Source organism: Oncorhynchus kisutch, linkage group LG16, assembly GCF_002021735.2.
Source record: "Oncorhynchus kisutch isolate 150728-3 linkage group LG16, Okis_V2, whole genome shotgun sequence".
NCBI lineage: Eukaryota > Metazoa > Chordata > Actinopteri > Salmoniformes > Salmonidae > Oncorhynchus > Oncorhynchus kisutch.
Window position 1 is genome coordinate 17,747,384 of NC_034189.2, and position 25,188 is coordinate 17,772,571.

The window sequence follows — 25,188 nt, forward strand, 5'->3', positions numbered from 1 at the left end:
TGGATATAACAGAACTGATATTGCAGACGAAACCCTGAGGAAAATCCAATCAGGAAGTGCCTCTTATTTTGAAACCGTTGTGTTCCTATGCACCCCTACTGGCCATTGAAAGGGATATCAACGAGATTCCTTTTTCTACGTATTCCCTAAGGTGTCTACAGCATTTTGACATAGTTTCACACCTTTATGTTGAAGAATGAGCGTAAACGACTACATTACGTAAGTGGCCAGCTGAGGGCTCAGAGTGATTCTTGCGTAAAAAACACAAAAAGGTAGTCATTTTTCCGCTCGCTCCTACTGAAAAGCCAATTGTCCCGGTTGATATATTATCGAATAGATATTTGAAAAACACATTGAGGATTGATTATAAAAACGTTTGCCATGTTTGTCGATATTATGGATCTAATTATCTAATATTTTTCGGCGTTGTCGTGACCGCAGTTTCCGGTGGATTTCTCAACCAAACGTGAAGAACAAACGGAGGTATTTCGGCTATAAAAGGAATCTTTATGGAACAAAATTAACATTTGCTGTCTAACTGGGAGTCTCGTGAGTGAAAACATCCGAAGCTAATCAAAGGTAAACGATTTAATTTGATTGATTTTCTGATTTGTGACCAAGTTGTCTGCTGCTAGCTGTACATAATGCTATCGATAAACTTACAAATGCTTGTCTTGCTTTGGCTGTAAAGCCATCATTTCAAAATCTGAGATGACAGGGTGATTAACAAAAGGCTAAGCTGTGTTTCGCTATATTTTGGCTAAAGAAAGAGGATACTGCAATGATCACCTCAGCAAGGTTTTATCCGTGGTCGTGGAGCAGGGTGGAAGTACATCAAAAATGTAGTTTAAATAACCATCTGCATTTTTTAAATTTATTTTATTAACGAAAGCATAAAGAAATACTATACCACTGTTTTGAGTTAGAAATGTAACACTTCAGCGTACTTAAGCATCGAATACATTACAGGTAGGGGGATGCTCACACCTACAGTAGCCAGGCTATAAAGAGTCGATTGTCCTGAACCAGGCTACAAGTGTTTGAAAACCTGTTTTCAAAATGTCCCCAGCTGTCCGTCACTACTGTAAATAAAAACAGTATTTATTTACACTCTATTGTAACCACAATGTCACAAATGTGTATCTACCTTTCCAATTACTTTTAGAGCATTTGGGATTAATTTGATTAATATTATGGTGTTTATATTCCAAGAAAAATGAAAAACCCTCGGTTTCCGTTAGGATGGAACGGAAAATATGGCGCTGTACAACGTGACGGTCAGGAGTAGGCTACACAGTACTGGGCTATTTAGCTAAAGAATCCTTGTGTTGTGCGCGGACACACGGGAGACCGGGGTTCAATTCCTCAACTGGGAGGAAGAAGTTGGCTATGCTTGTAAAAATGAATTTGTTCTTAACTGACTTGCCTAGTTAAATAAAAGGTTACACACTAAGAGGATAACATTTCTACACCATCCTTTTAGTCTAACCAATACCCAAACAGAGACTGAGTCAAAATGAAAATCCAATTGATTTATCAACACCTGTCCCCATGCTTGTCTCAGAGCAGTACGAAACGGTGCTAAAATAGTTGTAGGCTAATGCTTCAAATCCTATTGCTTCGAACTTCAATATGCTCTTTAAATAAGACCTACACCACTTAACAGCACATTACTCAACACTAGTGAGACTCATACTGTAGGCGACATAGCGAAAAATATGATGTGACTCTCCGCCAATAATTACATATAGAGGATTCTAAATTAAAACCCAAAAGCCGATTCATGAGTCTCCCGGTGGAGGCCGGCACGGGTATCTGTAGCAACGCATTTTGCATTGCGGTGACTTAGACAGCTGCACCACTGGGGAGGCCCCATCCAAAGTATGAAAATACATAGGTGTTGGTAAAGGTATATTGTCCTGCTAACAGCCCATAACGGGCTATTATAATACTTTACATGGTGTACAGGTCAGGATAACCAAAACATTTCTTTATTAAAGACTCAGGAAGAATGTAGGTGCTTATTTATTTTGATGAATGAGTGACTCAGCTTTATGTAGGTGCCAGCTATACGACTGTGCAATCAAGTTGATAATATATAACGACATTTGGGAGGTTTAGTTTTCAAATAAACAAAAAGCGATTGTAATCTGAATAAAAGGCCCTAATAATATTTGTAAAGGCCAAAACATTTCTTTCTGTTTTTATTTGTTTTTAGAGGGAGAGAGGTACCTGCTAGAACAGCAGGAATGTTTCCCTAGTCAGCGCCATTATTAGTGCAATGCCCCTTAAAGTGTTGCTCTGTACTACCCAGGGGTCCACCCTGTCACACTGAACCAGCATCTGTAGCAACAGCTTGCACAGCAATGCAGTGTCTTAGACCGTTGCGCCACTCAGGCGCTGTACAACATGACCGGTCGGGAGTGGGAAACAGTACTACAGTAAGAGCAAAATAAAATAACAAAACCCTTAGTGTAACAGTTTTAGTAAGTAATACTGAAGTCGTGCACAATTATCAGTTTATATTTAAGTTTATGTCCCCCATTCATTTTCAGTTAGAGATACAGTAGGACCCAAAAGCATAATCAGTGCTTTAAGTCCCCCTTGCGCTGGTCTGGAGCAATGAAGTGGTGACACAGTACCGTACCAAACCACAAATGACCTCTAAGTACCGCAGCATAATCACAAAACATTTAGTGGAGCAACCACTGTATGGGATAATATAATTTATATGAATCCGTCTCGAAGGATCACAATTTATGAATATGAATCCGGCTCAAAGGACCATATCTTTATGAATTGTTGGTAAATATTGGTACAGTATGCATGCGTTTCCCCTATACCTGGGTCTCCTATGTCGTGAGGGACTACGTTCTTAACCTTCACAGGAGAATTCCTGCCACTCATCAGATGGAGTCTTTCAGTCGGGTCACACGAAACAACACTGCCAGCTGAAAAAGAATACATAAATAGTGAACACGCACAAGCACATATGCTCCAGGACAGGAGCGAGCTACCACACACACAATAACATTCAGACCCTGCTTTACTCACCAATGTCATATTGCAGGCTGAGGGCTAGTTTGGGCCATAGCATGATAAGTGCAAAGGAAGCGTAGAAGTGCACGTCGTACGTGTTATACATCCTGTACTCCTGACCTATAAGAAGAAAAGAGAACATTCAAAATGATTGAACTCACACACTTCAGAGAGGAGTAAAGTCAAGTGTACTTCACAATGCGTCTTCTAACAGAAGTGTTTCCTCCCAGTCGGGGAATTGAACCCCGGTCTCCTAGCCCCCGTGTCATAGGCGGGGGATACTGACCACTATACTAACGAGGACAGTGTCATTTTGGAGTCTACCTATTTATAAAGACCCCCCTCCAGCCACCTCGTTGATTACAAAATTTGCCAAAAAAAAAAAAAAAAGTCAAATTTAATAGGCGGTGCAGTCATCTACATTACACGGCACAAGTGTGTGTGTGTGCGTGTGCGTTTGTTGGGCTGTTCTCTATAGTCTACCACAGTATTGAGTCATAATACCCATAAGACCTAGCGGTCAAACACAGAAATGGTTCCAATAATTCTCACCATTCATTTTATCCATTGTGGATTTTAAAAACACTTCAAATTAGAGCTGTGTTTCATGTGGGCTTCCCCTAGTGTGACGTTTTGAGAACCGTATAAAATGTCTCTCGGACAAGGTGACAATTCAATATATCCAACTGCATTTATCCCCAAAAAATTAAATGCTAATGAGCAATAATACAGATCTATAAATGCCTGTCTCTTAAGCTTTACGTCACTCACCAGGGCCATGATTATCTGGATGAGACTGCTTAAAAATTTAGGCAAAAGGTAAGAATCTCTGGATTAACTATATTGACTAATTAATAAATTGGCTGAAGTTATTTAAATGAACAATTCAGTGAACGGTCTTGGGAATGTTTAATTGAAAATGCCTGTTATCTAGCAACATTAGCCTGGATAGAGGACTACATTAGCAGTTTGTCTAGCCATTTAAATACTTGAGAAAATCCTAAAAACTAGTTTACCTTTAATAAACCAATAGTCTAGCTTGCTAGGTAACTAGCTAGCTAACTTATATGGTGAAGCCAGGGCCAGGCATTCTTGATAGTTTGTTTGCGTCTGTGGGTGAGGTGTGGGTAGCCTACTTCAAGTTCCAAAATTGTAGCTACCCTAGCTAACTGTATTATTTTAGTCTGGCTTTGAGAGGTCTCAGATGGACTGATTAGCATCCTCGAGTCAACACTGTACTTTATATACACTGATACTATACTGCATAAACGCATGCTGCACTCAAGTTGAAGTTGTTGACTGATTCCATGGCGGCGGCTAAGGAGAGAGTAGCTGCGAACTAAGACTGCAGCCAAGGCAGCACTGGTCCACACCTGCCCATCGGGGTGAGTATTATTGGTTGGTACTGGATGTGCCTTTAGGTTCCTCTCCGTGTGTAGTCTGTACCACACACGCCAGTGCAATAGTCTTTCATATGTGTAGTAGTGTATTGCATCATATTGCTGAGTTTATCATGTGTCAACTTTGAATTTAATCTAAGACACAGATTATTAATTCCTCCATTGTGTACTTTACCTTTATAGATGCAGACTTGAGACTCAAAGATATTCAAGCAGCACTTTGAGAGCTAAATTTGGAGCAAGCCTCCAATGGTCCCAGTACTGGTTGATGTGCAGGTCTAAGTGACCCCAAAGACTCAAATGGACCTAAAGCCTAGGTAAGATTCTTCTATCATTCGCACCCAGTAGACATGGGGTAAACCACCATGTTGTCAACCAAATGCTATCCTCAATACTTAAGTTGTATTGCTCATGGTCAATGTGATCACTCAGTCTTTAATGTTGTGATTCAGACACGATGACCACGATTTAAATGCTGCAACTGACAAAATTATGTTGGGGGACCCACGCTAAGAACCCAGGGCATGGGCCAGATGTGACAATTACCTTAAAAAATAAATAAGCACACCATTTTATATGTTTATTCCATTGCCAGCCATCCCTCTAGCTACCGCCTATTCCACACGGTCTTTTATGCCTCCATAGTCCCTCAACTTCGGACACGTCGGACCTCTCCATATTATCTCGTTTATAAACCCACGTCCCCTTTGCTGCTTCCTTCACTTGTTCTTCTCCTGATTTGATGACATCTAGACTCAGAAACACGTTCAAGTCTTACTGTTTTTGATACCTTTTTTCCCCACCAGTGTAATGCTGTCCTCCTGCTTATTCTGGGGTTCAAACTGAATGCAGTAGTAAATGTGCTGCTCACAGTTGACAGCAGCAACACAGACCAGAAGGGTGTTGATATAGCTGTGTTTAGGCATGGCTTCTTTGTTCAGTGTCTGTTTATCATTCTGGGTCACCTAGTATTTTTATATAAAACCTACCTTACACAACCAGTTTTTCCATTTGTAACTCACCCACCAAAATTACAATATGCCATTTACATTTTGTTCTATTTCTGCTGGTCTAATTCCTAACGTGGAAAAGCAGAAGATCTGTGCACTCTGATAATAATTGTGAATGTAGTGCTCATCAATGTCCCAGATTTGTGGCATTGATTTTTTTTTAAATCATTTAAATCTTTACTTCAAAGTCAGATGTTTACATGTTATGTATTTAAAAAGGTATATGTATGCATTGTTATCTATTTTGACTTCTTCGTAACAATGTAATCACTGGAGTTCAGGTGTTGATGGGTGACTAGGTGCATTCTTGTCAAATAAACATGCTTACTCATTCATGATAAATATATTCTGCAATGAATTCATCTGGTCTTTGAATCTGCAACAGAACATGTCAACGAGTTAGTTCTGAATTGCTTTAATACAGCAGTGCATTCGGACATTATGTATTGAAGTAGATTTCACCTTGTTCATATATACTGAACAAAAGCATAAAACGCAATATGTAGTGTTGGTCCCATGTTTCATGAGCTGAAATAAAAATCATCCCAGAAATGTTCCATATGCACAAAAGGCTTATTTCTCAAAAATGTGCAAAAACCTCCTACTTTGATTTACTTTTAATGTAGGTATCTGTGACCCAACAAATGCACATATGTATGCCCAGTCATGTGAAATCCATAGTTTAGTGTCAAATGTATTTATTTCAATTGACTGATTTCCTTATATGAACTGTAACCCAGTAAAATCTTTGAAATTGTTGCATTTATATTTTTGTTCAGTGTAGTTGGCAGAAATAAGGGGTTAAATAGACTTCTACCAGTTGATGGAGAAGATGACCTGCTAAAATAAGTATATGTTGGTAATACCATCTCTAGCTATATGACTTCTTTGCAAAATACTAGCCTAGTATTCATGGCACATAAATATCTGATTGCTAATAGGATATTCTGTACATGACAAGGCCAAATGCATAAATACAACAAATATTAGTTACATTTTGGAACAGTAAATATCATTTTTTTCAATATATATTTCATTTTGGATCAAGGTCGTGTCATGACGTTGGCCTGGGGGTAGGTTTATGACAGTCATAAATACCTCTTCCCCCCTTTTTCCCCTCTCTACCCTACTGATGTGACATTTGAAAATCCCTTGGTTAACAGAGATTCTGGGAACATCAGAAGGTGGGGGGGGAAATGAACCATATTCTGGTTCTCCGACCAGTTGAACATATGCGGTGGTACTTAATGAATAGGATGTCAGTTTGGTTGTCATCTAAGACATTCTCATACAGTGGAAAGTCTGCACATAGTTATCGGATTCACATAGAATTGTTGTTCAATTTAAATGTTTGAATATAAAGTTATTGGTGAAAAGATTCAATGTAATTTTAGCTTCCAAATGAGATGTGTTTTCATAAGGTTAGGGCTCTGCTCAATCAGTGACCCGCCCCTGTGAAGAGACATGGGCTGTAAACTATGAAAACACACCCTTCTCCCGCCACTATTTAAAGCCTGGACGAAAATGTAACCTCCTGTTCCGAGGATGTGAGGACGACGGTCCATACATTAAAAGGACTAACATGTCAACTGTTCCGGGTACATTAAGATGACGATCCGATGTCAGAATGGTTCAGATGTCAACTACAGAACGAAGCCAACATCAGCGTGAGCTTTGGTTGCGAATGGTATGAACTTTGAACTCTTATTCACTACAGAAGTGATACCTCCTAGCCGTTGAGTTAGCAACAGCAGCTGCAAACGTGGGCTAGGAAAGAACAGACAGAGTATGCCGTCTACCACACAACAATGTTACTACAACGTATCCAATTTACAAGCAGAGAAATTCTTCTAAGGACTCTGTTGGGCAACATGGCCTTCCATCTACCACCAACCTACCGAAGCGCAGCTCTGAGTAAATATTTATTGCATTTTCCTTTTCCAAATGGGTGGTAATTTAGAATGCATAAGATTCTGTATTTACGATAGACACATTGCTTCGCCCTTCAGTCTTCCGGCTCTTTCACTCAAAGCCAGCCCCCTTTTCTTTTGTGTAACCAGCGGTCATATCTGTTCCGTCCGCTAGGGAAGTTTTCCTTTATGATATAATTTGTAATCAAGGTATGATTCATTCTGTGTATATGTAATTAGTTAGGTATTTAGTAAATAAATAATTAAACCCAATTTTGTATTGCTGATTCAACTTGTTAGCCAGGGTTCGTGAAGATATCTGAAAGTTGTAAATTATTGGTTGAGACTGAAATAAGGTGACGATTGCTATTGATGTAAAATATTACTAGGTCATTAAGAGTTTATTCGAAAGATAACAGCTCTATAAATATTATTTCGTGGTGCCCCAACTTTCTAGTTAATTGCATTTACATGATTAGCTCAATCAGGTAATATTAATTACATAAAGGATTTTATATAATAGCATGTCATATCACTTAATCCGGCATAGCCCAAGGCACGACAGTTGCTAGTAGCTAGCTAGCTGATGGCAGAAGTGTCAGCTAGAGATGTGCAGGAACTTGCAGGGATTTGTAGTCTTTCACTCTGTCTACTTTTATGTTAATTAGGATTTTTAGAATCAGAGTAAATAGAGATAAATATTTTGACAAGTCTCCTTGTCCAAGAGAGATCTACACTGTTATAAAAATGTCACACCAGCCCCTATTTCTAAAAATCCACAATTGATAAAATGAATGGTGAAAAAAAATAAACGATTGGAACCATTTCCATGTTTGACCGTTAGGTTATGGGTATTGACGCGTCCACTGTGAGGCTCAATGATTCTCACAAACATGCAGGGGGATGCAGAGTGCCAACTGCTTGAACTTCAGTTGTCTAAAAAAACACTTTTGCTCAAACACCTTAAGTGTGTGTGTGTGTACAAACAATACTGTATTTATTCCTTTGTATATAATTTCTCAACAGGAAAAGTTAACAAAATAGCTGGAGGGGGACTTTAAAATTTGGCCCAAAACCCACAACTTCACCAGCAGTAACACACACACACACACTATTACTGTCAGTTAAATTATTACCCCTTACCCTCTAAGTAGGCAAAGCGACCGTACTCCTTGATGATGGCAGGCTGGGCGGGTAGCCCCCCGTCTTCACTTCGCAGCCCCCCACTGACATCGCTGTCCTCAGGCAGCTCCGTCCACACCGTCCCCCCGTCCACCACGAAGTATAGCTCGTTGAACAGAGCCGATTTGTACCAGGACGGGAGAGAGCTACCACACAGACAGATAGTTGACTACCATTGCAGATGTTGCGACTTTTCACATGTAAAAACACACAGTCATTGTTCAAGTTGAATATGTGAAGAAAACTGTTTGTTATTGAACATGTATTACAAGGTTTTCAGAAAATGTACAGTTCCTTCAGAAAGTATTCATACACCCTTGACTTATTCCACATTTTCTTGAGTTACAGCCTGAATTCAAATTGGATTTTAAAAAAAAATTCTCCCCATATACACATGAACAAAGTGAAAACATTAAATATTTGATAATTTACTGCAAATGAAATACAAAAATCTCATTTACATATGTTGTCACACCCCCCCGAGTCAAAACATGGTAGAATCACCTTTGGCAGTGATTACAGCTGTGAGTCTTTCTGGGTAAGTCTCTAAGTGCTTTGCACACCTGGATTATACAATATTGCACATTATTATTTTTTTAATTCTTCAAGCTCTATCAAGTTGGTTCTTAATCATTGCTAGACAGCCATTTTCAAGCCGATTGAAGTCCAAACAGTAACTAGGCCACTTGAACATTCAATGTCGTCTTGGTAAGCAACTCCAATTTATGGTTGGCCTTGTGTTTGAGGTTATTGACCTGCGAAAATTTGAATTGGTCTCCCAGTGAAAGCAGACAACCAGGTTTTCCTCTAGGATTTTGCCTGTGCTTAGCTCTATTTGCCCCCCATAAACTCAATTGTCCTTGCCGATGACAAGCATAACATGATGCAGCCACCACAACGCTTGAAAATATGAAGAGCGGTACTCAGGGATGTGTTGGATTTGCCTCAAACATAATGCTTTGTGTTCAGGACAAAGTTAATTTCTTTGCCAAATGTTTTGCTGTTTTAATTTAGTGCAAACTGAATGCATGTTTTGGAATATTTGTATTCTGTACAGGCTTCCTTCTATTCACTTGTCATTAAGGCTAGTATTGTGGAGTAACTACAATTTTTCTGGTCCATCCTCAGTTCTCCTATCACAGCCATTAAACTAACTTTTTTAAAGTCACCATTGGCCGGCCTCATGTTCAAATCCCTGAGCGATTTCCTTCCTCTCCAGCAACTGAGTTTAGAAGGACGCCTGTAACTTTGAAGTCACTGGGTGTATTAATACACCATCCAAAGTGTAATTAAAAACGTCATCATGCTCAGAGATATTCAATGTCTGCTTCTTTTTTTGACCCATCTACCAATAGGTTCCCTTCTTTGCAAGGCACTGGAAATCATCTCTGGTCTTTGTAGTTGAATCTGTTTGAAATTCGCTACTCAAAAACATTTCCTAAACATAATTACAGTTTGACATTATGGGGTATTGTATATAGGCAGGTGACACAATCTCAATTTAATACATTTTAAATTCAGGCTGTAACAACAAAATGTGGAAACAGTCAAGAGGTGTGAATACTTTGAAGGTAGGTACCTGTCCTGCAGTATGGGTCTCTGCCACTCCTCGATACTCCTCTCCCACAGTCTGTAGTGTGTCAGCGCGTGGTGGCTGAGAGAGGGAGCCGCGTCCGCCTTGGTACCAAAGAAACGCGTGTACCTCCTAGAACACATACACAAAAGACATTGGCTGTGTGCAAAATGGTACCCTATTCTCTCTACAATAGTGCACTACTTTTAACCAGGACCCATGGGCAGCCATTAAATATATTACATTACTTATCCAGAGCAGACTTAAAATACCTGCATTCAAATAAGGTGTGAGACAACATTCCATGATCACGCATTCAAAAATAGCTATTACCAAGTAGCGGCGAATACAGTAGTCTACAAGGCCCATAATAACACAGTGATGACGCATTGTCATGATTAAGTGCACACAGAAGTAGTCTTCGTAGGGAGTAACAGTAGGCGGTAGTGAACATAAGATATGCATGTATCCTCATGATGTTCTTTTATTCCTTAAAGACCCCAGGTTCAAGTGTACCTAGACTGACGTACACAAGACCCAGTATATACAGTTGAAGTTGGAAGTTTACATACACTTCGGTTGGAGTCATTAAAACTCGTTTTTCAACCACTCCACAAATTTCTTGTTAATAAACTATTGTTCTGGCAAGTCAGATAGGATATCTAATTTGTGCATGACAAGTAACTTTTCCAACAATTGTTTACAGAGATTAATTCCAGTGGATCAGAAGTTTACATACATACACCAAGTTGACTGTGCCTTTAAACAGCTTGGAAAATTCCAGAAAATGATGTCATGGCTTTAGAAGCTTCTGATAAATGATGTCAATTAGAGTGTCAATTGGAGGTGTACCTGTGGATGTATTTCAAGGCCTACCTTCAAACTCAGTGCCTCTTTGCTTGACATCATGGGAAAATCAAAAGAAAATCAGCCAAGACCTCCACAAGTCTGGTTCATCCTTGGGAGCAATTGCCAAACACCAGAAGGTACCATGTTCATCTGTACAAACAATAGTACGCAAGTATAAACACCATGGGACCACACATCCACCATACCACTCAGGAAGGAGATGCTTTCTGTCTCCTAGAGATGAACGTACTTCGGTGCGAAAAGTGCTAATCAATCCCAGAATAAGAGCAAAGGCCCATGTGAAGATGCTGGAGGACACCGGTACGAAAGTATCTTTATCCACAGTAAAAACGAGTCCTATATCAACATAACCTGAAAGGCCGCTCAGCAACGAAGAAGCCACTGCTCCAAAACCGCCATAAAATAGAACTGTTTGTCCATAATGACAATCATTATGTTTGGAGGAAAAATGGGGAGGCTTGCAAGCCGAAGAATACCATCCCAACCGTGAGGCACGGGGGTGGCAGCTTCATGTTGTGGGGGTGCTTTGCTGCAGGAGGGACTGGTGCACTTCACAAAATAGATGGCAGCATGAGGAAGGAAAATTATGTGGATATATTAAAACAACATCAAGACATCAGTTAAAGCTTGATCACAAATGGGTCTTCCAAATGGACAATGACCCCAAGAATACTTCCAAAGTTGAGGCAAAATGGCTTAAGGACAACAAAGTTGAGGTATTGGAGTGGCCATCACAAAGCCCTGACTTCAGTCCTACAGAATATTTGTGGACAGAACTGAAAAAGTGTGCGCGAGCAAGGAGGCCTACCCACCTGACTCAGTTACACCAGCTCTGTCAGGAGGAATGGGGCAAAATTCACCCAACTTATTGTGGGAAGCTATCGAAACGTTTGACCCAAGGTAAACAATTTAAAGGCAATGATACCAAATACTAATTGAGTGTATGTAAACTTCTGACCCACTGGGAATGTGATGAAAAATAAAAGCTGAAATAAATGATTCCCTCTACTATTATTCTCACATTTCACATTCTTAAAATAAAGTAGTGATCCTAACTGACCTAAAACAGGGAATATTCACTAGGATTAAATGTCAGGAATTGTGAAAAACTGAGTTTAAATGTATGTAAAATTCTGACTTCAACTGTAATTATACCCCACAGCAAGAGCTGAAAAGCAGGTAGAACAACTTCCAGTGGACCTCTTCATCCATTAATTATCTTGACGTAAAGCTACTGAAAGACACACCCAGACTTTATGACATGAAATACATTCCCATCAAAATATGATGACCTTGACAGGTGGAATTAATTTCCTTTGGCTCTTAGTAGTAGAATTGAAACAAATCTAAATGTATATGCTGCCGAGGTTAATGTATTTGTTCCATTCACTGCCCATAGGGGCTTACCAAGCCTAAAATATTATTTTGTGTCAGCCCAATTGAGACCTTGGGTGTGTTGGTGCAATTCAGAATACGAATCCAAGTGGAAAGCCATCGAGACTACTTTGACAGAGATGCCTATACAGTCAGTTTTGGGTAATAGAAATATACAAAATCAGTGGATACATTTATCTTTTAAGGTATGGTTTAGGATAGTAAAGCAACTCCATTTAGACAGAGGTCAAACTGCTGAGTTGGTTCGCATAAGACCCCTACAACTCAGGATAACAGATTTAAACAGTGGATGCAGAGAGGGATCACATTATTTAGGACAATTATAAGGAATGGGGATCTAGAGCTTCCATGACCTAAGTAAAAAAATAAATAATAATATGGCTTGGAGGAAGTAGATTTTTTACAGGTACCTGCAGGTTCAACACTTGAGCTTTTTTTTTCTTCCCCAATTTCGTGATATCCAATTATAATCCTGTCTCATCGCTACAACTCCGACAGGCTCGGGAGAGGGGACGGTAGAGTCATGCGCCCTCTTAACACCCGCTCGTTTAACCCGGAAGCCAGCCGCACCAATGTGTTGGAGGAAACAGTTCACCTGACGGCCGAATCAGCTTGCAGGCGCTAGAGAGCGATGAGCCAAGTAAGGGCCCTTGTGGCCAAACCCTCCCCTAACCCGGACGACGCTGGGCCAATTGTGCACCGCCCTATGGGACTCGCAGTCACAGCCGGTTGTGACACAGCCTGGCTGTAGTGACGCCGCAACACTGCGATCCAGTGCCTTAGACCGCTGTGCCACTCGGGAGGCACCTTCGCCAACTTTTTTTTTTAATAAATAAAAGTGATTGACACTTGGGCATCTCAGAAATTCACTAACGCATAACTTGGAGTATAATTTAAATATTTTTTTTATAAAAAAATAATCTAATCTTTACCTGAGTATTCTATCCTCAAATAAACACTCTACAAACTATATTGAACAGAAATGGGAGGAGGAACATAACACTGAAATAACTGGGCAGATCAGTCTCATATCTATTGGTCTTACCCCGCAATTGAAACTTACTATAATAATGGGTTTTGACATGAATTTCTTTGTATTTGGATGAAATACCTGATAACTTGCACAATAGACAAGTACCTGTTGAAGGTCTTACTGGTGTTTTCAATAAATATATATAAAGCAGTCTTGATTTACCCAGGCTGCCCTGTGGTTACATATCACTGAAAATGCTGTGCTCCAGTGAGTAGCAGTTACAAGGTTTACATTAATGGACAGGAGTGTGTGTACACCTGAGGCAGTGTAACTGGAGCCTGTGATTGTGTGTTGCACATGTCATTCGGAGTTTGATCTATCCTCCTCATGACCCTCTCCTTGGTGAGGATCAAAAGGTGCCAGAAAGTCAGACTCATGTTTAATAAGGGACATATTCATGGAAGAGATATCTGTAAATCTTTAGAGTTTAAGTCGGGAGATGGTAACTCGTTAAACAACTTTGTTGTTCCCAAAATTCCTAATGAGTTTAATTGTTACATGATTAATTTAATTTAAAACCAAGTAACAATTAAACATAGTTGATAAAATAAACAAGAGTCAGATTAATGAGTCACGACATTCTCTAGGACAGGTATTTCAAACTGGGGTACACCAAATAAAAATATGATTCACATTTTTTTAAATTAAAATAATACTTCACATTTTCAAACATTCCATTTAACTTTTACAAATGGGGCTATACATTTGGGCGAGTCCCCCCCCCTCGCCTGAGTATCCTTGTTTCACTGCCAAAAATAAAATTAAACCATCTAGTGATCAGCGAAATAACACCACAATGTCAAAAACAGGTAGCCTCGTCAAATAATTAACATCCAATCACATTAACCGTTACTCTCTCGTAGGAATTCCACTATGTAGCGAAACGTAGCTGCTGCTAATTCCGTTTGGTCGAAAATGTATAAAATTGTGTCCATAGAGACACATCAGCTCTACTGGTACTACCAGCAGTACTACACCTGCACCTGTCGACGACACATTGTTCTGCTTTAACGAGCACATATAATGCTAGCATCAGTAATTCTACATTTGTTGTTAGCCCAGCTAGCATGGACACTGACAGTTGTGAATCTGATTCAGCCGAAGAGCTACTACCTGCCCCCTTACCCCGGAGGAAAGCACCGAACAGACAGGGACGTTGGACCATCGAAGAGACGCAAATATGGTAACTACATTGATTTGGGGTTCACTTATATTGGGAGTAGTGCCTTTCCTCAGCCACAGTGTGTTATATGTGAGAGTTTTTTGAGCGAAAATTAAGACAACTTTCGAGTAGTAAGACATGTATAAAAGCAACAGATACCATTAATAAGAAGGGGCTAGGAAGAACTTATATGGTGAGCTACAGAGTGGCTGGGACAGGCAAGCCCCATACTATTGTGGAGGACTTCATTCTTCCTGCTGCTGCAGATATGCCTGGGACAATGCTGGGGGAAAAGGCCAAAAAGAAAAACTATACAGACAATGACTCCATCAAACAACACTGTTTCATGACATCAGTGACATGACAGGAGATATTTTTAAACAATTACTTCTTTGCAAGCCAGCGAATTCAATGCGTTACAGCTGGATGAGTCAGACGTGGCGGGCCTGGCACAGCTCCTAGTATATGTCCATTACATTTATGGGGGGTATATTAAGGAATACATCCTCTTTTGCAAACCACTGGAAACCAGGACAACACGAGGAAACGTTTTAAGTACTGGACAGCTTTGTGACATCAAATGGACTTTGGTGGTCAAGATGTGTTGGTGCAAAAGCCATGTTCCGACCTAGAATATGTGGACGTCTATAAGTACCTAGGTGTCTGGCTAGACTGCAAACTCTCCTTCCAGACTCATATCAAACATCTCCAATCGAAAATCAAATCAAGAGTCGGCTTTCTATTCCGCAACAAAGCCTCCTTCACTCACGCCGCCAAGCTTACCCTAGTAAAACTGACTATCCTACCGATCCTCGACTTCGGCGATGTCATCTACAAAATGGCTTCCAACACTCTACTCAGCAAACTGGATGCAGTCTATCACAGTGCCATCCGTTTCGTCACTAAAGCACCTTATACCACCCACCACTGCGACTTGTATGCTCTAGTCGGCTGGCCCTCGCTACATATTCGTCGCCAGACCCACTGGCTCCAGGTCATCTACAAGTCCATGCTAGGTAAAGCTCCGCCTTATCTCAGCTCACTGGTCACGATGGCAACACCCATCCGTAGCACACGCTCCAGCAGGTGTATCTCACTGATCATCCCTAAAGCCAACACCTCATTTGGCCGCCTTTCGTTCCAGTACTCTGCTGCCTGTGACTGGAACGAATTGCAAAAATCGCTGAAGTTGGAGACTTATCTCCCTCACCAACTTCAAACATCAGCCATCTGAGCAGCTAACCGATCGCTGCAGCTGTACATAGTCTATTGGTAAATAGCCCACCCTTTTTCACCTACCTCATCCCCATACTGTTTTTATTTATTTACTTTTCTGCTCTTTTGCACACCAATATCTCTACCTGTACATGACCATCTGATCATTCATCACTCCAGTGTTAATCTGCAAAATTGTAATCATTTGCCTACCTCCTCATGCCTTTTGCACACATTGTATATAGACTCCCCCTTTGGTTTCTACTGTGTTATTGACTTGTTAATTGTTTACTCCATGTGTAACTCTTTGTTGTCTGCTCACACTGCTATGCTTTATCTTGGCCAGGTCGCAGTTGCAAATGAGAACTTGTTCTCAACTAGCTTACCTGGTTAAATAAAGGTGAAATAAAAAATAAAAGTGAGACATAGTGGAGTGGTAATGCGCTTGCAAGCAGTTGCTCCCTACGCCACTTGGTTACACTGCAGCATCCAGCTTGAAAGACATTTGGGAAAGCAAGTCCACCGGAAAGCAAGTCCCCTGAACTCTCGTGTATTTTCTGCACTGTGCAATATGGGCAGCGACCATGTAATGCTTTTACAACATACAGAAGTGCACTGGTTATCAAGGGGGAAAGTATTGACACTTTTTTTTAAATTAAGAGACGAGCCTAAAGTTTATTTTACTGACCATAATTTTCACTTGTCTGACCGCTTGCATGATGACGAGTTTCTCACACAACTGGCCTACCTGAATGATCTGAATCTAGGATTACAGGGACTCTGCAACTATATTCAATGTGAGGGACAAAAAAAATGAGGCTAAGAAGTTGGAGCTCTTCTCTGTCAGCATTAAGGACAACAGGTCTTTCTTCATTGTATGATTTTTTGTGTGTGCAAATGAACTCAAGCTTACGGACAATGACAAATGTGATATAGCGAAGAACCTGAGTGAGTTGGGTACGCAATTATGCATGTAGTTTCCTGAAATGGATGACAAACAACTGGATTCGTTATCCCTTTCATGCCCTGCCTACAATCCACTGATATCTGAACAAGAGAGCCTCGTCGAAATTGCAACAAGCAGTTCTGTGAGAATTGAATTTCAAAATCAGAAGCAACTGCCAGATATCTGGATTGGGCTGCGCTCAGAGTATCCTGCCTTGGAAAATCATGCTGTTAAGACACTGATGCCCTTGGCAACCACGTACCTATGTGAGAGTGGATTCTCGGCCCTCACTAGCATGAAAACTAAATACAGGCACAGACTGTGTGGAAAATTATTTAAGACTGAGACTCTCTCCAATACAACATTGCAGTTATGTGCATCCTTTCAAGCACACCCTTCTCATTAAGCTGTGGTGAGTCATTCACAATTTGCGATGAACAAATAAAGTTATGTAAGATGGCTAAATAAAGAGCTAAATTATTGGTTATTATTATTATTATTATTTCTGCCCTGATCCTGTAAGAGCGGTCACTTCGCACGAGCCGGGTTGTGACAAAAGCTCACTCATTCTTATGTTTAATAAATGTATTGTATAGTGTGCGTGTGGAAGGCTTACAATGATGGCAAAAAAACAGCATTTGAGAGACCGCTGACCCTGTTGCTAGAGGGGTTAAACAGCTGGAAGTTGAACATTTGAAGGGATACGGGACTATAAAAGTTTGGGAACCACTGCTCAAGGATAAAGCATATTTTACCATCAAGTATTCAGAGTGTACAGCAACTTTTCCTCACGTCAGACCTAACTGACAAGAGCCTCTCCCGTGTGTCGCAGTGGTCTAAGGCTGTGCCACTAGAGATTCTGAGTTCGAGTCCAGGCTGTAACAGCCGGCCACGACCGGGAGAGTCATGGGGCGGCGCACAATTTGCCCAGTGTCGTCCGGGTTAGGTAAGGGTTTGGCCGGCAGGGGTGTCCTTGTCCCATCGCACACTAGCGACTCCTGGGGCAGTGCACACTGACACTGTCGCCTCCGTCATATTGGTGCGGCTGGCTTCTAGGTTAAGTGGGCATTATGCTAAGAAGCAGTGCGGCTTGGTTGGGTCGTGTTTCGGAGGATGCACAGCTCTCGACCTTCTCCCGAGTCTGTACGGGAGTTGCAGCGACAAGAGAGACAAGACTAACTACCAATTGGATAATAAGAAATTGGGGAGAAAAAAAAAAAAGTGGTAATTAATGTTTATTTTTTTAAAGACCTGACTAACTTGAGGTGTAGCATGCAGTGTACGTTGTTGAAAATTGAGCTGAGACAGAGGAAAGTAGAACAGATTGAGAGGAATGGGGGAAAGCAACAGATGAGGAAATAAATTCAGTCCATTAGTCCAATTTACAATAAGGCTTATCTCACAGACATGTCATAAAAACAAGTTGTTCCTCCCTGCCGGTGAATTGAAACCCGGTCTCTGTCGGGACAGCTTTTAGTCATATTGCATAGAAAAAGAGAGCGGTAAATTCAAGATCAGAATGGCCTTTTAATATGAAGCTTATTGAGAAAATTAAAAAACTAAGTTGTTCCTCCCAGTCTGGAGATACTGACCACTATAATAAACAAGGACAGATTGTCAATTTGAATTCTACCTATTTTTTTAAAATGTTACCTGACGTGTTCCCTCTCCCTGGAGCCAAATGTGATGTTAGGCATGTCCCACGCCAAGCTAAACTCCAGATCGTTGTGGCCCTGAGCCGGCACTGGACAGCCCACTGCCAGGGCTGCTGCCACCTTCTCTCCCTTCTGGGTGGGAGGACTGGAACCTGGGGGGACGAGGCGGAGGGGTGGGGAAGGAGGAGGAGAGTGAATGTCAAGGCGTTGTTAGGTTATTATTTTTCAGAGTAAATAACCCACGGACACGAGAGAGGCTTTAACCATGTTTCATCCTTCCCAAAGGTTCTGTACAGCTGAAAATCAGACAGCTAAAGATTTCAGACATCACAGTTTAAATACATCCTACTTAAACTGTAAGGAAGTGTCTTATGGCTCCACAGGAAAGAAGGTAACCAGATAGCAACCCTGATTACTCCCATTAAGACTCACCCCTCACCTCCTGACCCACAGATATCCATCGGACTTCCCTATATCAACACATCGCTCTCCACCATTAAACACATTCCAAAGGTTTCTGGCTTTTTATAAACTCTTTCTATTCAAGGCTTTGTCTCTGTCTTTATTTAATATCTCAATGTTCAAAGTTTAGCCGATCCCAACAGTGTCAATAAAAGACTTGACTATGACCTGGAAAAGGAATCATGTGGGTGCTGTCATTCAAACCCTACGACCCTTACAGAGGGTTGTCCAACAATTACTAATATATCCCTTCCTTTCCTGTTCCCAAGGATGTTACATTATATGACAATCTATAAGAATATTTGAACTGCATAGGTTTAGTAAAAGTGCCTAATTTCTAGATTTCGCTGACTACAGATCGTTGGTTCAACGCTCCAGCCGACCGAGCGCGGGGGGGGAAATAATGTACAAAAAAATGTGATGTAATCAGTGATCGCCGGTTGATACCACTGACCAGTGGGGGAGTCCAGCCGTCCATCAGCGATGAGGTCACCCCACAGCACCCCACAGGTTCCCTTTGGACTGAACGCTGTCTGGTGACTGATCTCCCTGTCAGACTTCACACACACATTTCACACAGTTAACAAGGTGATAATGGTTATGCCATCTTCAAATGGCCAGTGTTTTTTTAATTGAAAGGAAAGTGTCAATAGCAATGAAAACAAATGATAAATCGTAAACAGAAACATTACCAGTGCACAACTGTAAAAACATAGTGAATTTATGACGTCTACCTGTTCTCGCGCTGCCATGCACAGAGTGTAGGGGTTCACTGTGGTGCAGTGATGAAGCAAAACTCCAGACACGGACTCCCCCGCCTTCTCCAGGTGGAATGGTTCGTTCCAGTGGCCCCCACTCTTGTCGTCCTTGTGGCCTGACCCATTGACCATGGTGAGCATGATTGAGACGTCCAGCGGGTAGTCATTCTTGTTCTCTATGTCCCACACAAACACTGCCACTGGGAGACTGGAATCCTGGAGGACGACAGAGAGAGGAGAGTCAGAGACCAAGACACATAAAACGTAGGTTTTCAAATCAAATTGTATTAGTCACATGCGCCGAATACAACCTTACAGTGAAATGCTTACTTATGAGCCCCTAACCAACAAGGCAGTTTAAAAAAATACAGATAAGAATAAAACGGTTAGGGTTAAAAGGTAAGTTTATGACAAGGCTGCATGACACGCTGGCGTAGGCATCATGCACCCTATTCCCTATATAGTGCACTACTTTTGGCCAGAGCCCTAGTCAAAAGTAGTGCATTACATTGGGAATAGGGTGCCATTTGGGGGGGGGGGGGGGACACGGTCTCTGCTTCAGCCACATTGGATGAAGTAGAAACGACATGACTGAAACCCAATGCTAAGTCATGGCCTTAGGGGACATTTAGTGGCAACAACATGACTGAAACCCAATGCTAAGTCATGTCATTGGGGGACATTCCCAGCTACCTGGTAGTCGTGGGGGATGACGGGTGACACCTGTCTACAGGTGAGGGTGACGTTCTGCCCAGGGAGGGGGTAGACTGTCCAGGCCCGGGGGTACAAGGCGTGGTAGAAGGCGTACTCTCCGCAGTAGCCCCAGTTCCAGCCCTGCAGCGTGGGGGGGCGCTCGACTGACAACACCTGCTGGTACACCGTCTGACCGCCCCGACGCAGGCACACCGTGAACTAGGAGACAGAGAGGAGGGATATGGGGAGACAAAAGGACTGGAAGAGATCTGAATATATAGTATAATGTATGTGCCACAAAGTGAACTTCATATTCACCATACTCCTACTAGACTAAATAGAGTGGACTTTAAACTAGGAGCGGTTGAGGTGGAGTCCTCAACAGGTCCTGTCGACACAGTGGATTGGGAAGGAGGTCTGTTATTAACCAACAGTTAAGAACTGGAGCTAAGAGGCTTTAAGCCTATTTGAAAATATTATTTGTTAAAGGCATAACCTGTTTAGAAAACTAAGATAATTAGTAGTCCATGTGTACAGGACTTATAAACTGGACATTCTCACAGTTAACTTCTTACATAGCGTGTTACTAGGTGCTAGGCAGTCTTTTCCCAAGCATACCTGGTTAGCGATTACAGTTTTGTAGTGGTACATCCCAGGGTTGAGTTGCCACCTGCAGAACTCCCCCCGCCAGCCTCGCGTGATGGTACCTCCTCCAATACCGCCAAGAGGAGCACCTGCAAAGGAGGGTGTTTCAGTATAGCAAATGTGTTTTCAAATGTTTCAATACTCATGAGTTTTAGTGATATTCATTAATACAGCTATTGATACTAGTTCATTGGAACATTATGGTGTGCCCACCTACCATAGATCTGCCTCAGGGGAATGGCTCGGAACATATCAATGAAAGGAGCCTTCTTCTCTATTTGAGTCTTCTTATACCACCACTTGAGATACCTACACACACACACACACACACACACACACACACACGTTAATAATAAGCGAACATTGTTTGAGAATCCACATGAAAATGGGGACATTAACATGCACAAGCAGGTAGAGTAGGTGTAATCAGTAAACAAACTTATTTTTAAATACCTCATTCCAAAGAATCTTTCACAATCACTGAATAACATCCTGAGAGGGAGGGGGGTGCATAGCAGAAAGAGGACATTGCACAAATGGCATGTTCAAACACAAGTTCAACCCCTACATCAATGAACAGCTGGCTGTAGTGTTGTTTTATGGGACTGTTCAGGAAAAGTCCTACAGTATGTAGCCATGTAGATGGTATGATTAAGAATGATTCTTATTGGTTAGGCCGAGATGAAGCGGGTCACTGTGCAGAGAAAGTGTCACTTCATTAACAAATACACAGCAACAGCAGACAGAGGAAAAATAACGTTTCTCCTTATCTCGATTTCACTCCCTCACTGTACTTCTCTCCCTCTCTTACTCACCCTCTCCCTCCCTCTGTCCATTTCCCTATTGATCTTTGTCCATATTCCTCCCTCTGTTTATTTCTCTCATTCATGACCTGTTTTGAATACAGGCCCAGCTGCTTACAAGCATTCAGCACTCTGAACAAAGGCTGGGTCAAAACAGAACACGCCCCACACACGGAATTGTGGGGGATTGGCCAGATAAATGGAGGAATTGTCTGTCGTGGGCTCAGAGACTGGCAGGACAGAGTGGTGGGGGGTCAGATATTGTTGATGTTGGGAGAGGCCAGTTGGAAGTGCTCATTTCAGAATTGGGTTGCTCTTTTTGACTCATACATGGAGCAGGCCTTTGCTCACAAGTTGCTGAAATACCAGCCCTTTGTGTCACACCTGAACAGCCTTGGTTATCAGTGAAAACGTGTAATGCTGGAGTCTCTACCATGTATAGAGGCTGACAAGTAGGTGGCCTTCAGTTTTCAGGCCTGCATAGGACAAAGGCAAAGCAGCTAGCAAGGTACTACTCTGTGTCACCCGTCATAGGCAGGTAGCCTTTCTGTATGGAGAATGTGCTTTCTGTATCCACATATCCATGACCTATGAAATGTTTGCATATTTGACAAAAATGTAATTTGTGGATTCAAATAAAGTATTTAAAAATGTGTGTGTGTGTCACACAGAGGCACAGTGTTGGTAATTGATTAGACTATCGACCTAAGGCCGTTAACATTGGGCCTTAGGCCTAAACCTGCAATGAACGCTAAATATGACAGGGTGCACATGCTAGATTAGAACACAGACTGCCACAAATCAAATACAGAATAGCCTATTAGCTCAACATGGTCTTAAAATCAGGGGTCAAAGAAAATAAGTTGCCACCATAAAGGCCAGCTCAGAAATACTGACAACTTTACTGTAGACATTAGACAATGGCATTTGGCCTGCTGAATTTAGTCACAAAATGGATACAAATGGGCAGAGTTACAGGTCTGCTCGACTTCAAATAGGTTCTGAATAGGACTTGTAGTTGTGGGAAAATGATGGCTACAGCCACAGGTAAACAAAGAGACCCTCTTCAATGGATCCTTGTGAAAAATGTCAGTCAGTCCTGCTCTATTGAGAGACAGACAGACCTCTGAATCAGGGCTGGAGACAAATCGAATTGAAGGCAGTCAACTCAGGAAGTATTTTAATTTTAAATTCTAAAATGTAAAAACTTGTGAAATAACTTCTCAATAAACTGAGGCGTAGAAGTCATTGAAAATACTGTTTTTTCAAATTTGGAATAGTTACTTCAGTTCACATCCAGAATACCTATCCTTCAACTGAAATGGACCCCAGCTCTGAATATAGGGCAGGTTTTTAGACTACCTGATGGTAGCCTTCTTACCTGTGAACTGTTCAAAGAACATAGGCTAAACAGTCAATGATTAACTGATGTTGCCATGGTGACCGACTGTGGGGGGTAAGACAACGTAAAATAGACTGGCAGCCCACACCTTTAAGGATAACGCCCTCATTTTACTGTTGTTAGGCCTATAGTCTTAGCCATCTTGTTTTGTTAAGACAGCTCAAGGAAGAGGCAAAGTCCATGAATGTGAGGTTGAGTAGAGTTAATTTATCATTTCTTCGCTGTTTGCCTAGCTCATTCACTTCAGGCACCAGAAGACTGTTAAATGTGAAAGAGAGCTCAACAGCATTCAAACATACACACCACACCAGTCAATGGCCAGCCTCCATCCAGTACCCTGACCTGAACCTTAGAGACTGCTGCCCTATGTACATCGTCATTAAACACGGGTCACTTTAATAATGTTTACATACTGTTTTACCCACTTCATATATACATACTCTATCCTAGTCAAGGCTCATCCTATATAACTACTGGTGTACAGACCTTTTCTATTCACACGCTGTCCACACACACTGGACACTGACATTTTTGGGATGTGTGTATTGCTTGGTACTGTAAACACAAGCATTTCACTGTACCTGCAGCAAAATCTGCAAATACACTACCTTTCAAAAGGTTTGGGTCACATAGAAATGTCCTTGTTCTTGAAAGAAAAGTATATTTATCATTTTCTAGCCATTAAAATGACATTAAATTGATCAGAAACAGTGTAGACATTGTTAATGTTGTAAACGACTATTGTAGCTAGAAAGTGCTGATTTCCAATGGAATAGCTACATAGGCCTATTATCAGCAACCATCACTCCTGTGTTGCAATGGTTGCTATTCCAAGTTGATCATTTTAAAAAGGCTAATTGATCATTAGAAAACCCTTTTGCAATTATGTTAGCACAGCTGAAAACTGTTGTTCTGGTTAAAGAAGCAATAAAAATGTCCTTTAGACACGTTGAGTATCTGGAGCATCAGCATTTGGGGGTTCGATTAAGGCTCAAAAATAGTTATTACATTTAAAAAATAAATTTTAAAAAAATTATCGCCCGAAACAAAGACCTTTCTTCAGAAACTTGTCAGTCTATTCATGTTCTGGGAAATTAAGTCTATTCCATGCGAGAAATTGCCAAGAAACTGAAGATATCGTACAACACTGTGTACTACTCCCTTCACAGAACAGCGCAAACTGGCTTTAACCATAATTGAAGGAGTGGGAGGCCCCGGTGCACAGCTGAGCAAGAGGACAAGCACATTAGAGTGTCTAGTTTGAGAAAGACGCCTCACAAGTCCTCAACTGGCAGCTTCATTAGATGAGACTGGTGTTTTGCAGGTACTATCTAATGAAGCTGCCAGTTGAGTACTTGTGAGGCGTTTGTTTCTTAAACTAGACACTAATGTACTTGTCCTCTTGCTCAGCTGTGCACCGGGGCCTCCCACTCCTCTTTCAATTATGGTTAAAGCCAGTTTGCGCTGTTCAGGAGGCTGAAGAAATTCGGCTTGTCACCAAAAGCACTCACAAACTTCTACAGATGCACAATCGAGAGCATCCTGTCGGGCTGTATCACCGCCTGGTACGGCAACTGCTCGGCCCACAACCGTAAGGCTCTCCAGAGGGTAGTGAGGTCTGCACAACGCATCACCGGGGGCAAACTACCTGCCCTCCAGGACACCTACACCACCCGATGTCACAGGAAGGCCATAAAGATCATCAAGGAAACAAACACCCGAGCCACTGCCTGTTCACCCCGCTATCATCCAGAAGGAGAGGTCAGTACAGGTGCATCAAAGCAGGGACCGAGAGACTGAAAAACAGCGTCTATCTCAAGGCCATCAGACTTTTAAACAGCCACCACTAACATTGAGTGGCTACTGCCAACATACTGACTCAGCTCACTTTAATAATGGAAATTGATAGAAACTGATGTAAAAAATGTATTGTAGCGGTATTTATTAGAGAGGGTAAAGAAAGATTTTGTTCGGGCGCCAGGCAGGTATTAACCATGCCGAAAGGAAAAGAGTAGAATAGAGAGAGTACCACTAC

At 41.5% G+C, this 25,188-nt stretch overlaps 1 protein-coding gene across 2 annotated transcripts in view; it reads right to left on the minus strand.

Moving 5' to 3' along the window:
• gba2 (glucosidase, beta (bile acid) 2) overlaps positions 1-25,188 on the minus strand; it is a 40,434-nt gene that overhangs the window by 5,794 nt on the left and 9,452 nt on the right. For both annotated transcript variants that reach the window (XM_020504101.2, XM_031791912.1), the window contains 10 exons: positions 21,166-21,257; positions 20,922-21,037; positions 20,304-20,522; positions 19,587-19,826; positions 19,307-19,409; positions 18,389-18,542; positions 10,121-10,246; positions 8,503-8,687; positions 3,055-3,159; positions 2,844-2,951 (listed from right to left, as the gene is read on the minus strand). In XM_020504101.2, the coding sequence (XP_020359690.1) occupies positions 2,844-2,951; positions 3,055-3,159; positions 8,503-8,687; positions 10,121-10,246; positions 18,389-18,542; positions 19,307-19,409; positions 19,587-19,826; positions 20,304-20,522; positions 20,922-21,037; positions 21,166-21,257 (1,448 nt within the window). The remainder of the gene's footprint in view (positions 1-2,843; positions 2,952-3,054; positions 3,160-8,502; positions 8,688-10,120; positions 10,247-18,388; positions 18,543-19,306; positions 19,410-19,586; positions 19,827-20,303; positions 20,523-20,921; positions 21,038-21,165; positions 21,258-25,188) is intronic.